The 15,918-nt window shown below is 42.3% G+C and overlaps 1 protein-coding gene across 2 annotated transcripts in view; it reads left to right on the top strand.

The window, feature by feature from the left end:
• The window catches only part of LOC126163102 (translation initiation factor IF-2-like), a 70,934-nt gene that overhangs the window by 15,824 nt on the left and 39,192 nt on the right, over window positions 1-15,918 (top strand). For both annotated transcript variants that reach the window (XM_049920020.1, XM_049920021.1), the window contains exon 2: window positions 15,454-15,549. In XM_049920020.1, the coding sequence (XP_049775977.1) occupies window positions 15,454-15,549 (96 nt within the window). The remainder of the gene's footprint in view (window positions 1-15,453; window positions 15,550-15,918) is intronic.

Genomic DNA, 15,918 nt, shown 5'->3' with positions numbered 1-15,918 from the left:
CCTCCAGTTATCCTCAAGTGAGGAACCACAGAACATCATTACCATTAATATGCCATTTGGTTCGTACAGATGAATTACTTGGTCGATCTCATTGTCACAGCTCCATCCCTCCAGGAAAATTTGCAAAATTTCTGTATCCTTTTTATAACCATGTGTGACACAGTCTGCATTGTTGTTCAGAGGGGTGCAGGTGTTTCTAACCAGAATTGGAGTATTTGGGGCTGTGGTTCACCAAAGAGGGAACCAGATCAACAGATCAGTTGTCATCATGATAGCCTTCTTACCCTGCCTGACAAACTTACATGAATTGCAAGAGTTTTTGGGCAAAATCAACTGTTATTCCAAGTTCTTACCCCACGCAGTCCATATCGTACAACCTTTCAATCACTTGTGTAAGAAGCATGTGATTGGATGCCTGCCTGTGATCAGGCTTTTAACTAATTGAAAATCATATGAAAATCTGCATCATGCCATTCTCTCCCAGTTGCCCAGTGGTTGTGGAAGCCGATGCATCTGCCTGCAGCATCACTACAGTATTGGCGCATGTGAATGGGAATGGCTCCAAACAGCCTGTAGCATATGCATCACAGACATTTACCCCTGTGGAGCAAAACCATTTCCTGATTGAAAAGGAGGCATTTGCAGTAGTGTTTACCATTACAAAATTTCATGTCTACTTTTTTTGGGTCACAGTTCATCCTAATTATGGACAACAGGCTGTTGGTGGCATTATTTGGGTCTCACACCTAACTCCCAGTATGAACAGCCAAACACCTCCAGCATTGGACATTGTTCCTGAGTGCATACAATTATACCATCTGGTTCAAACTCATGGCACAGCATTCCAGTGCTGGCATGTTGTCTGATCAACCCACTGAACTGGACCCTGATTTTGACCAACAGGAGGCCCTCTGCTTCCACATTGACACCAAGTGCAGCATATATTTGACGTTTTGCCCATTTTGCTGGTTGTGTTGCCACTGACATGTGCAGGTTCCCCACTATGCAACAGGTTCTCTGCTACGTGACCCATGTATGACCTACCTGCTTACCCGCTAATCAGTGAACGAGTTCAGCTCCTGGAGACATATTTGTCACAGACTCTTGGTTGGCAGTAATGTCATTCTTCTGGACACTGAGATGGACATGCATCAGGTGGTCATCCCAGCAGCAAACTTGTGCCAATGTGTGTTGAGCTTGCTGCACTGAGGAGATTGGAGGGTGTCCCAAATAAAGGTGTTACCTTGCTGACGTGTACACTGGCTGGTGATCGATGCTGACATAGAAGCAATGATCGATGGCTGCATGGTGTGTGTATGGCACGAGACAGTGCCCCTGGTCTACCCCGTTTTTGGGAACTATGTGCTTGCTCATTGTGGACGCTTATTCAAAGTACCACAACTGATGCCACTGTCATCACCTGTGGTCAGGTTCTGACTATCAAAGAGCTGCCACGCACGTTGGTCTCCGATACTGGGCCGCAATTCACTGCATCTGCGTTCAAAGATTTGTACTTGGCCAATGGGATAAAACATATCTTCTGCCATCCATTCCATCCTCCCTCAAATGGTGAAACAGAATGCCTCATTTGGACCTTTAAGCAGCAAGTGAAAAACACTGTTGAATCCTCTGCCATTATGTCAGCCTTCATCCTGTTTCTGAGCACTTATTGAACCATGCCAATTAACAATCATATCCCTGCTGAGTTCATCCATGGGTGGGAACAGCATCTTCTAATGCTGTCCCCTTCAGAGCTCCGCTCCCAGGGTTACATGTCTGGCTTGGCTGTGTGGGCCTTATACCCTATGGGAATACAGAGGCTTCTACAAGACCCATTGATGGTGGGTTAATCAGTCCAAACACAGAAGGGGCTCATGTGCCTTCACCACAACCAGCTCCGGTCTCAAGTCCAGGCATTGCATCTGTTGCCACCTCCTCCGTCTTCTGTTGACAATGGGGCCTCACAGTCGATGCCCCTGGCAGCAGCCTACACCTCCAAATAGTTGCACTGGTGTTCTCTTTCACATCCATATGTATCAGTGGAACCTCCTGGCACACCCATTGCCAATGATGTCCCTATGGACACCACCAGACACACTCCCCCCGGCCCACAACTGGCAGTCTAAGGGTGAAGTCTTCACCCATTCACGCATGCCTCTGTTCCAACCCCCCCCCCCCCCCCCCCAAGCACCATTTGGTATGTTTCTGCCTGTGCCTTGTACACTCCTGTTTTGGAGAGAGGAGGGGGGGGGGGGGAGATTTCATATCTGGCTCTGCAGATGTTGAATGCCCACCATAGAGGAGGGGGGGGGGGGGGGGAGATTTCATATCTGGCTCTGCAGATGTTGAATGCCCACCATAGGTCATGTAATGGATGTAGAGGGTCATTAGAGGGCAAAGTCTCACCACAGTACTGCTTTCACAGCGTGAATGCACCACTTGTCTTGACACATGAATACACTGGCCAGTACTGTTCCTCGCAGACAATATGAATACAGCTGCCCAGTGTATGGTCTGTCACTTCTGTAGTCATATCTGATGATGTCAGTTATTATCACCACTGTGCTATGGAGTATTGTATAATAACCTTGCTTGGCACTTAGTCTTTCTCACTGGTTGCAGTTTGGATTCCTCTCTCTTTTCTCTTTGGCTATTGACATCATTGTAGCAAAGGTTCTGCTTTGCACTTTGTTGTTTATGTAGGGTGCTTTGGTCTTGTCCTGGCCTGTGTCCCGTCCACTGTCAGTCCGCCGTATTTAGGTTGGCTATAATTTGAAATCGGGATCTCTTCTGCAGGTAGCCCTTCCATACTGCAGCTTCAGGTGTTTCTCTCCTGGGTTCTGATGCATGTAATGATATCTGGCTACTTGCAGATTTAGCAGTGGCACTTTGGTGAATCCTCATTAACAACCCTCCATCAATCAGAGCATAGGTGATGCTCACCCAGGGTGCTGGGAATGGGAGCTGAGAGTCAAACTAATCATGTTATGCCCTCTTGGATCTCAGATTCCGATCATGTACCATGCTGCCCTTCCTGCCCTGCAGGGCTTGCCCTTTGAATTTTTGGCAATATGGCCCTACAGCAATATGGTGGGTGGGTTTCCATAAGTGAACCAATTCACCTATATGATCTGTACTTGAATAAATCCAAGAGATTTTACCATTGTACTGTTTGCATTTTTCAGTTCAATGCAAACCCCCAACTATCCAGGATGCCCACTCCTTTGTCACCCTGTTAACTATTTAAATGACCAAAATAAAGTTGTAACACTGAAAATATAATAATGTGTGGAAGACGCTAAGTCATCTATCTGATTAAATCTTCCTAAACATCAACCAGAATGATGTACGAAATTAAATAGATTTAAGTAACAAAAGCATAAAATGACAACTACAAAACATGATGCTTCTCATTGCATTAATGTGTCCTATAATCAAATAATAACATGTAGAATAAACACCTGGAAGGTGAGTCCTTTGATCCAAATTTATGTGATCGCAAAAGGAAGGTACTTAAATTGAGTTCAACTAAATATAAAGACTGTAGAAATAACTGATAACAATAAAACATCTAATGAACAAATAAGCACAATGATAAAAGATTATTGTTTGAAACAGTCACGAAAGGAAGCAATTCACAAGACAAATACAAAGTAATGATAGTTTTAATTAAAGAAAACAATCCTATGTGCAGTTCCAAGATTATAGTTTTGGACAGTAGAAAAATTCAAGTTGTTATTAACTTTTGCACTTCATTTTAGTACAATCCACTGGAATTAGGCCAAGGCACATTATCAGCAGGAGTGGCTGTACACTTCCTTCTACATAACTTGTATGTGAAACAATAGTGTGTAATCACACACAGTATCAGAATAGCAAGCAAGGTGGAAGCCAATGTGAATAAGGGTGTTAAAACAGTATACAGAGATACAATGGGATATATTGTCTGCCATGAACTTCACAGTTATTTGGAAACTTTGTAGATGGAGTTGTATAGGTGGGAAAGAGGGAGGGAACTGTCTCTCTGCATCAATAATATGTAAATGAATTCTTGTGGCAGTTGCAAAACTGCTGAGGAAATAGGGAGAGAATGTGTGTATATGTGTGTGTGAGTTGGCTTGGGGGGGGGGGGGGGATAATGTGAGTATAATACTGGAACAACAGAGAAATGCAGTGGAAAATCACAAAAGACAAAAGAGAAAGAACAAAGGAGTGGGCAAGATATGGCTGAAGAAGAGAATTAGATAGTGTTTAGATCAGAGGTATGGTGGGAACAGAAGACAGTCTGTAAGGATAGTTGCCAACTGCATGTTGCCAGAGGACTGGGGTGTTATGGGCAAGGTGGGAGAGGGTGAGTATCCAAATGGCATTGAAACTGGAGTCAGCTGCAGAAGCCATGGTGTCTAGCAATCAGATAATCAAGTTTGTGGTTAGCCACAGTTTAGTAATGGCCATTCACGGGAAAATTCAGCTGGTTTAGTTACTGAACACACATGGCAGACTTTGTAGATGAAAATGTCAAAAATGTCATCTCCATCATATTCTGGGAGAGCTTATCATTCAGGGAGAAAGTGTTTGTTACATGGAACCACTTAACAAAGATAACATGGTGTCCACTCGGGAACCTCTTGTACACATCTCTTGAACTGTTGGGTATACTTGTGAGTTTATATTTACTTTCTTACAGAGTTATAACCAATTACAGTTTGAAAGTAAGAACAACAGCATACACAATTATAACACTGTATGGATAGTGGGGAGCGGACGTGGTAACTACAACAATAAGTAATCACTCGCTCTCCTGTCATCTACTATGAGTGCTTTTATTCTCGCTGCATATAAACAATGCGTTTAGCATAGAGAGCATACTACAGAGAACTGATCAGGCAAAGATGTTCTTGCTGCGGTAAGGCAGCGATATTACTGGGAGGTAGAGCCAGTGGTTCTACATCCCACAGACTTACACTGTCTGTTACTCAGTGTTAGTGTGGCAGAGGAAGGAGTGAGGTATTCCGCTGTACAAATCTTTATGAGAGAGAGAAAAGGAGGGGGGGGAGGGGAGGTGGCGTTTGGGAGAGAGGGGGGGGGGAGATTGAAAATAGTTAAATAAAAGTCAGTCTACGAAAAAAATAGAGATAGCTTAAGATTTTATAAAAAGACAATCATGTACATACACTCCTGGAAATGGAAAAAAGAACACATTGACACCGGTGTGTCAGACCCACCATACTTGCTCCGGACACTGCGAGAGGGCTGTACAAGCAATGATCACACGCACGGCACAGCGGACACACCAGGAACCGCGGTGTTGGCCGTCGAATGGCGCTAGCTGCACAGCATTTGTGCACCGCCGCCGTCAGTGTCATCCAGTTTGCCGTGGCATACAGAGCTCCATCGCAGTCTTTAACACTGGTAGCATGCCGCGACAGCGTGGGCGTGAACCGTATGTGCAGTTGACGGACTTTGAGCGAGGGCGTATAGTGGGCATGCGGGAGGCCGGGTGGACGTACCGCCGAATTGCTCAACACATGGGGCGTGAGGTCTCCACAGTACATCGATGTTGTCACCAGTGGTCGGCGGAAGGTGCACGTGCCCGTCGACCTGGGACCGGACCGCAGCGACGCACGGATGCACGCCAAGACCGTAGGATCCTACGCAGTGCCGTAGGGGACCGCACCGCCACTTCCCAGCAAATTAGGGACATTGTTGCTCCTGGGGTATCGGCGAGGACCATTCGCAACCGTCTCCATGAAGCTGGGCTATGGTCCCGCACACCGTTAGGCCGTCTTCCGCTCACGCCCCAACATCGTGCAGCCCGCCTCCAGTGGTGTCGCGACAGGCATGAATGGAGGGACAAATGGAGACGTGTCGTCTTCAGTGATGAGAGTCGCTTCTGCCTTGGTGCCAATGATGGTCGTATGCGTGTTTGGCGCCGTGCAGGTGAGCGCCACAATCAGGGCTGCATACGACGGAGGCACACAGGGCCAACACCCGGCATCATGGTGTGGGGAGCGATCTCCTACACTGGCCGTACACCACTGGTGATCGTCGAGGGGACACTGAATAGTGCACGGTACATCCAAACCGTCATCGAACCCATCGTTCTACCATTCCTAGACCAGCAAGGGAACTTGCTGTTCCAACAGGACAATGCACGTCCGCATGTATCCCGTGCCACCCAACGTGCTCTAGAAGGTGTAAGTCAACTACCCTGGCCAGCAAGATCTCCGGATCTGTCCCCTATTGAGCATGTTTGGTACTGGATGAAGCGTCGTCTCACGCGGTCTGCACGTCCAGCATGAACGCTGGTCCAACTGATGCGCCAGGTGGAAATGGCATGGCAAGCCGTTCCACAGGACTACATCCAGCATCTCTACGATCGTCTCCATGGGAGAATAGCAGCCTGCATTGCTGCGAAAGGTGGATATACACTGTACTAGTGCCGACATTGTGCATGCTCTGTTGCCTGTGTCTATGTGCCTGTGGTTCTGTCAGTGTGATCATGTGATGTATCTGACCCCAGGAATGTGTCAATAAAGTTTCCCCTTCCTGGGACAATGAATTCACGGTGTTCTTATTTCAATTTCCAGGAGTGTAGTTTGCATATTGATATATTTTTTTACCAAGAAAGCATACTGCCAGAGGCATTCATGAGTAATGCAGTACATTTTCTCTCTTGGTCAGTTTTGGTTAAAAGAATGGAGAATTTGTTGTGAGACATCATGGAATATTCCCGCTTCAGCCACTATAGTTTCATGAAGTTTTGGTAGGTGGCAGTGTTATATGCAATCTTCAAAATGGCGTCTGTAATGGAGATGTATTCCAAGCAGAGAGCTGTCATTTTATTTCTTTTGGTGGAAAACCAGAGCATCACAGGTATTCATAGGCACTTGCAGAATGGCTATGGAGACCTGGCAGTGAACAAAAGCACTGTGAGTCTTTTGGCGAGGCATCAGCCATTATCGCAACAAGGTCGCACAAACCAGTCCAATCTACCACATGGCAGCCAGCCGTACACAACTATAGCTCCTGCAGTGTTGGGACATTCCTATTTTAGGGTGGAATTGCTTGCCCGTTACAAGGCTGACCAAGACAATTTTTTGTCTATCATCATCACATATGATGATACATTTGCTCAGTACTTCGCACTGGAAACAAAACAGCAATCCATGAAGTGCCCCCCCCCCCCCCCTCCTCCAAAGGAAAAGTTCAAAGCCATACAGTCAGCCTGTAAAGTTATGGCGACGGTCTTCTGGGACTCTGAAAGCCCGAAGGAGTTATTGTGTTTGATGTCCTCCCTCATGATGCAACGATCAACTCTGAAGTGTATTGTGCTACCCTCAAGAAATTGAAGAGCTGTCTTCGGCGTGTTCGTCACCACAAAAGTGCAAACAAACTTCTCACTCTCCACGACACCTCAGGGCCTCTCACAGATCTGTGCACCTGAGAGGAGCTCAAAAGACTTCACTGGACTGTTCCCCTCATCCACCCTATAGCCCGGATCTCAGACCGTATGACTTCCATCTGTTTGGTGTAATGAAGGATACATTCCACAGGAAGCAGTACGTGGATGATGGGGAATTTATTGATGCAGCAAGACATTGGCTTTGACAGTGACCAGTGGAGTGGTACCATGTGAACATACAGGCCCTCTTAGTGAGGTGGCATAAGGCCATTGCATTGAACAGAGATTGTATTGAAAAATAGAGTTTTGTAGCCGAAAGACTGGGAAATGAGGTATTGGAATCGTAAAGGAAACCAGCCTGCTTTCCAAAAAAGAACTGTGTTGCATTACTTATTGAACACCCCTCAAATAACTGTAAACTGATTGATTCCACATCCAAGTGAGAGACTGGAATTATGGCCAGTAGAACATGCACATAACTGACTCACTAACTAATGAAAAGAGAACAGTACATGATAATTGCTGAACAGCAGGAGGATGATGATGTTTTTACGTCTAATCCTGTCTTTTCTCGGGTAGGAATTGACTATTACTGAATTGGCAACAGCAGGTGGTAAGTTGGTGAACAAAAGGAAGATAATGGTTTGATGATCTAACATAAAATAAAATTAAAATGACTTCTCTTAAAAAAAGGTAAAGAACTAGGAATGTCATTTTTGAAGGAGCTATTGCAACATTTACTTTAATCTGTTTAGGGAAACCATCAGAAATGTAAATCTGTATGGCCGAACAGGGATTTGAATCGCATTTCTCTCAAATGGACTGGTGTGCTACCACACTCAGTCCAAAATGGCGATACCATTAGTGATTGGTGTATCCGATTTGCACAGTGGCAGTGAGCCATCAGAGATCTTGAATTAGGGAAGGTAGCTCATTAATCTGAGGATTCTGACTTGACTTTAGGGGTGCTCATTGGCGAGGTTATCAGCAGTCTGGGGAGGACTGGGTGAAGCTGATCTGAGAGTAGCAATTTAGTTTCTTGAGAAAAGAGGCAGAGGTCATCAATAAAATGAACCAGATAATGGGTTTAAGGCTTTGGATGGATAGGAATAGTTCCTTTAGTATCTGGGAAACAAACTGAATGAAGGAAGGTAGGGTTTAATGTCCAGGTAACCGTAAGGTCATTAGAGACAGAACACAAGCTCAGACTGTTTTACTGTTGGAAGGGGAAGGAAATTGGATGTGCCGTCTCAAAGAAGCCTTTCTAGCTGGAGCAATTTAGGGAAAATTTAGGGAAATCACAGAAAACTTATATCAGGAGGGCTGGACATGAATTTGAACTATCATCCTTCTGAATGCAAATAAACTGGTTGGCATAGAAAGATACCATGTTGAATCGATGGCAGTTCAGTGAATTTTTGTGGATCTGACCTTCTAGTCTTGTGAAAAAGTGTTAATACTACTTAAACAGCTATGAGAACATGGGACCATTAACAGCCAGCAGCATCCTCTATACTTTTTCCTCTTAGAAGATGACCCTCAATATGATCATCACAAAAAGCCATTACATGATGGCAATTTACATAATTTTTCACCTCCCAGTTATCAAGTGACCATTTAAACAAGTAGTATATGTAGCCAGTCGTGACTGATGAAGGAGACTGTTTTAACTTGTAATTTAATTGTGATACGTAGTCCACACTCTGCAGTTCATTATGAACAAAACATCTGATGTAGGGAAAGTAATTTTCCAAAACAGTTACTAAATTTTGATGCCATATTTAACAAACTCATTAAAGTTGAGTGGGATTAGAAGGCTTTTCAAGAATGTGAAGTACTGTGGGTACCATTCTTAAATCAGATACCAGAAGAATCTTTGTTAAGTGAAATATTGGTAGCATAAAATGTTTGTATGAAATGCTCAGATGGATATCTCATTGAACAAGCAAAGTAGTGAGGGAAAACTCCATGATGTTAAAGAATTTTGCTTGAGGAAAACATTTGACAAAGGTCGTAGCACAGATAGCACAGAGATTATTATTATTATATATAAGTGTGTTCTAAAATGTTATGGATACATGAAAAAGTGGAGTGAACAGAATGGCACCAAAGAAGTGATGTGGACTAAATCTGATCAGGTGAAACACTCATGACCCCAATTGCCAGCACACAAAGCATGAAATCTCAATAATAGCAGTATCTGAAGAAACAGAATAAAAGAACTGCAGGTAAAATAAATTTTAGAAAAACAATAAATGTGTAAGTGAGAGTCAGATGCAAAATTCTTTCCTTCCCTTCTCATGCCATTTATCCAGCCAATGCCAAATCAGGTGTAAATGGTATGTGTCCAATTTCAAAGAGATTCCACCCATACCGGTATATATAGGCTATTATTACAATAGGGTCGCCACTCCCAACGACATTTTAAAGCTACTACTGGGCACCCTTCAGGTAGGATTCCTTGTATGTCTCCTGTCTGTGTCTAGTGTAATTGCATGGCCAAATGTGACATTGATTTTCAGAGTGTTTGCACATATGTGTATCTGGGGGGGAGTGGGGGGGGGGGGTGTTATGGGAGCCAGCCCAGTATTTACCTGGGTGAACGTGGAAAACAACATCCTGTCTGGCAGGTGCACCGGCCCGTTTCATTAATCCATGTGGTGGATGCTATGTGGGATCAGTGCACCTCCTTGTCCCAGAAGTGGGTGGTTTAACACACTCAGCTATATGGACGAGTAAACAAACACAAAATTACGGGGAATAAATCACAGTGCTATAAATAAATTTATGATGGTATATATTGTTGGTTCTCTTATGAGAAGGTATGGCTGAGCAGTCAACAACTGATTGTGATTGTGGACTAACCATCTCGTTGTACACAAGTTTGCATGGTGAATTGTGTAGCAAAGGAGATGATTGGGTGAGTACAATGCTATGGTACTGGCTGAAGGCAATTTGACAGTGAAGCAATCATTTAGGCTTCTGTCTCTTCCCCAAAAACTAATGATAACTTTTGGTAAATCAAGTTCCTATTAGCTACATGGCAATAAGCAATGTTCATTGTAAAGCTATGTGACAAGTAGTAGTGTATTGTAAGTATGCTGTGTTCTCACACATGTTGGAAACTATTTCTTTGAAAATTACCATTGAATTCAAGTACATAATACATTGCCAATGGGAGATACTTTACAGCTTGTAACAAAGTAGCAGCTTTGGTGTTAATTTACTAAGTTCTGTTTAGCAGGTGTAAACAGAAATACTATTGAAGCAATATACTCATAGTTCACTGTACATACAGTGTACAAATTAAGTTTCTAAGAGTTACTTTTCATTTGTTAATATATACTTTGAAATGCTGTGCATCCCTGAAGGTTTCATTTCCTTATGGAGTCTATAGAATAAGATGAATGAATAAGACCATCTCAAACTCTTTCCATGTTGTTTTCTGCCATAGACTAACAGCTTTACACACTACTATTCTTTATCTTTTTTTGTTGTTTTGAATTATTGTAATATGTATCAACTCATTTGTTTTATCTACTGCTTCTTTATTTACTTATGTTTCTACATATTAATGAGCACATTAATCTGTGATGTTTCAGTTAATTCACAGATGATGAGTCCATAAACATCTAAATCCATACTCTGCATGAAGTGCATGTTGTCCATTGTACCAGTTATTAGGACTTCTTCCCATTCCATTCATGTATAGAATGCAGGAAGAATGTTTAAATGCCTCTTTGTGTGCTGTGATTAATGAAATCTTAGTATGTTGGGAGATGTAATATATACCTAGATCTATCATTCGCAGCTGGTTCTTGAAAATTGGTAAGTACACTTTCTTCTGACAGTTTGTGCATCTACCTTCAAGTGTCTGCCAGTTCTATTTCTTCTACATCTCTTTCACACTCTCCCATGGGTCAAACAAACTTGTGACCATTTGTGCCATCATTCTCTGTATACGTTCTGTATCTCATGTTACTCCTATTTGATACGTGTCACAACACTTGAGCAAATATTATAGGATAGTTACACAAGTGATTTGTAAGCAATCTTGTTTGTAGCCTGACTGCATTTCCATAGTATTCTATCAATGAACTGAAGTCTTCCTCCTCTTTACCTACAAATGAACCTACATTATGGGTAAAGTATGTGGCAGACTTTGATGTGTTGGTAGAATACTGTGGAATTGCAATCAGTCTGCAAAAGAGATTGCTTACAAACCACTCATGTGACCCATCCTAGAATGCTGCTCATGTGTGTGGGTCTCATACCAGAGAGAACTAACAGGAGATACTGAACATATACAGAAAAGGGCAGCATGAATGTCACAGGTTTATTTCACCCATGGGAAAGTGTTACAGTGATCCTGAAAATACTGAACTGGCAAACTCTTGAAGATAGATGTAAACTAGCACTAAAAAGCCTGCTTACAAAGTTTCAAGAACCAGCTTTAAGCGAAAATATTAGGAATTTACTACGGTCCCCTGTGTACCGCTCGTGTAGGTATCATGAGAACAAGAGTAGATTAATTACAGCATGCTCAGAGCCATTTAAACGATCATTCTTCCCATGCTCTATAAGTGAGTAGCAGGGAAGGAACCCTAATTACTGGTAAAATGAGTTGTACCATTGCCATGGACTTCATAGTGGTTCACCGAGCATTCATATAAATGGTTGATGTAAATGTGATCACTCTGTTTTGTAGCCTTACACACAGCTACACCCAGATATGTATATGTTTGAGTTGACTGGTTCCAATTGTGACTCATTGATATGGTAACCATACAATACTATGTTTTTTTTCATTTTTTGCATATTTATACATTTGTAAATATTTAAAGCAAGTTGCAAATCCTTCTGAACTTTGAAATCTTATCAAGATCTGCCTACATACGATATAATTGGATGGATAATAAAATCTACTAACCAAATGGCAGCAAGAGAACACACATATAAATGTACTGAAATTTGCAAGCCTGCAGAACCAGTGGCTCCTTCTTCTGGCTAAAGGGTTGAATGGGAAAGAAGAGGGATGAAGGAAAAGGAATGGTGATGTGTAGGAAATGGGGAGAGTTCAGAAAAGTTGCCCAGAACCTTGGAACAAGGAGAGTTACCAGACAGGATGAGAAGGAAAGACAGATCATTGGTGACTGTTATGGACGAGATTTGAAAACCTGAGAGGTTGAAGGTGGAAGATGCAGTGATACGCGCAGCAGGGATTACGGGTGTGGGGAAAGATTCCAAATTGCCGATGTGGTGTAATAGGCACCAAGGTTATGATTGTCATGTAGAGCATTGCTCTGCAACAGGATATTGCATGTTACCAGTATACACCCTCTTCCTGTGCCGGTTCATCCTAACTTATAACTTAGTACTGTCAGGCCAACGTAAAAGGCCGAACAGTGTTTACATAACAGCTGGTACACAACATGTTATTTCACTGACTCTCCTTGTGATACAATGTGATTTGCCAATTACAAGAATGCTTTAGCTGCTGGTAGGAGGGTGTATAGGGACAAGTCTTACACTGGGGTCAATCACAGGAGTAGGAGCCATAATGTTGGGAAATGGGTGCAGAAGGAGCACAGGGTCTCACAAGGGAGGGTGACAAAAGGCTATTCAAGGTATGGTGGGCAAAATGTCAGCTAGAACAGACCTCTTTCAGGGCATGATTTTAGGAAGCCATAGCTTTGTTGAAGTCACTGATTAATACTCTCAAGACCTGTATGATACTGAGTGACAAGGGGTGTACTCCTAAGTATTTTGGAGGAATCAGCAGTATCAGGATTGGCTGTGATGGACGGGAAATCTGCACTTGTACTAGGCTGATGGGAAAATTATGTCCAGTGAAGTCTGAGGTGAGAATGGAGGTGTATTGCTTTAAAGAGTCTGCATCTTCCATACAGCCTTAGCTTTCGACGAAAACGTATTGGTTCAGATGCAGAATTTTTACACCAGTGCACCACCACTGTCACCTCAGCCTTCACTGGATATAATTTCCCCATCAGCCAAGTTCAAAAGCAGATTTATCGTCCATGTCATCCAATCCTGATACTGCTGATCCCTCCAAAATATTCAGGAGTACACATCTTGTTACTCAGTGTTATCCAGGTCTTGAGTGTATCAATCAGCTACTTCAACAAGGCTATGACTTCCTAAAATCATGTCCTGAAATGAGGTCTGTTCTGTCTAACACTTTGCCCACCATTCCCAGAATAGCCTTTTGTCATGGCTCTCAATCTCCGCAATATCCTTGTCAGACCCTATAGTCCTTCTGCACCCTTTGCCCTACCCTATGGTTCCTACCCCTGTGGCAGTCCACACTGTAAGACTTTCTCCATGCAACCTACCACCACCACCTATATCAGACCTGTAACTGACAAAACATATACTATCAAAGGGAGAGTCATTTGTAAAATGACACTTCATGTACCAGCTGTTATGAAACCACTGTTTGACTTTTTATGCTGGCATGACACCATGAAGTTATCAGTTAGGATGGATGGGCATAGGCAGAGGGTGTATACTGGCTATAAACAATACCCTGTTCCAGAGCATGCACTACAGTATGACAGTTATGACCTCAGTGCCTGTTGCACTACACGTGTCATCTGGATTCTTGCCCCAGGTTCTTGCCCAGGTTCATCAGAACTCCACAGGTGGGAACTGGCATTAAAAAATGTCCTTGGTTCTCGCCACCCAACTGGCCATAGTTTACATAAATTTCTTTGTTTTCAGGATTTCTTCTCAGTGATTATTCCTTTCTTAAGTCCCTTTTAGTTTTCTGTATCTGTTTTTCCTTGCCCTCTACCTCTACTACGTACGATGTAATTAGCTTCCTGCTCTTATTAACTCATGCACAATGTTTTGTCAGTAATCTCTGTTTTGAATATTACCCTATCTTCAACCTTTAATCTCTCAGGTTTTCAAATCTCATCCATTGCGGTCACCAACTATATATCTTTCCTTCTGATCCTGTATGATAAGTCTCCTCCAATCCCAGGTCTCTGGGCAACTTTTCTGAACCCTGCCATTTCCCACACCTCACCAGTCCTTTTCCTTCACCCCTCTTCCTTTCCCTTCAACTCTTGTACCAGAAGAAGGAGCCACTGGGCCTGAAAGCTCACAGATTTCAATACCTTTACATGTGTGTTCTCCTACCACCACTTGGTGAGTAGTTTTTGATCTATCCAATTACATAATATTTTCAAAAACTGATAATGTTTCTTAAATATCTATACAGCTTTTTTGAGATAGTACTTCATTCTAAATAACTGCATCATCTCCTAAAAATCTGAAGTTACTATTTATAATGTCTGTGAGGTCATTAATACACAACATGAACAGCTGCAGACTCAACACACTTCCATGGTACACACAAAAGGTTACTTCCAAATCTGCCAATCACTCTTCATCCAAGATAACATGCTGTATCCTCCCTACCAAGAAACCCTCAATCCAGTCACAAATCTTGTTTGATACCCCATATGATTGTACTTCTGATAAAAAACATAGGTGTTGTACTGAGTTTTGTAAATCAATATATACTGCATCTACCGGACTGTCATAATCCATGGTTTTCAGGATGTAATGCAAGAATATTGCTAGTTGGGTTTCATATGATCAATGTTTTTGGACTCCATCCTGGTTGGCATGGAGGATATCATTCTGTTCGAGGTATCTCATTATGTTTGAGCTAAGAATATGTTGAAACAGTCTACAACAAATGGCTGTCCACCTGTACAGTTAGTGTTCTAGCATTTTTTTTAAGATTAGTTTGCACTTGTATTAATGAAAGATTTGGCATGCAGGATCCATAGCTCAATAAGTAAACAAGTTACTGCTCTTTCATACCATCTTTATATATCTATTGTCTCTCCAGAAGAATCTCGTTTTAATTTCTTTCCCCATTGTTATTTTTTTCTGACCGATATCAGAAATATTTTGTCTTTATAAAACATAGCTTGTTTCTCTCATTTTGATTTTGAATCTACCTATTTTGATGTCTTTAATGTGATCACATAATGATTTTTAAATCTTTATAGGAGATGCCAAGATTGCAAGAGATGAAACCTGTTGACCGAGGAAAAGAAGTGCTAACATTTCAGCCTGACAATTCTGTGGTAATAAAAGTTGAACCTGTAAGTATTTTCAGAGTTATATTAAACTAGCAATAATCTCACAGCTCATTTGATTGCAAAAATTGTTCTATATCTGACTGTTTCATTGGGGAAAATGTACATTTTACACTTGCATTTGCTATAAACTGTAATCCAGGGAGAGCCAAATGTGCAGTTGGATGAATGAGATAAGAGAAGGAAGGATATATCTCCAGAACCTTGAGTGAAACAAGACACACACGATACAGTAGGGGGTGTGGGAGAAGAAAGATAAGTTGTTAAAGTACAATTTTTGTATCATTAAATAGTCACTTAATTTATTGGATATTTTTAAGACCACTTAGTTTAACCAGTAAAAAATATTTTAGCCAAAAAGCAAATAGTATGAGT

Source organism: Schistocerca cancellata, chromosome 2 (assembly GCF_023864275.1).
Source record: "Schistocerca cancellata isolate TAMUIC-IGC-003103 chromosome 2, iqSchCanc2.1, whole genome shotgun sequence".
Lineage (NCBI taxonomy): Eukaryota > Metazoa > Arthropoda > Insecta > Orthoptera > Acrididae > Schistocerca > Schistocerca cancellata.
The sequence above is the reverse complement of the archived record's forward strand: the minus strand, read 5'-3'. Positions and strand labels throughout refer to the sequence as shown.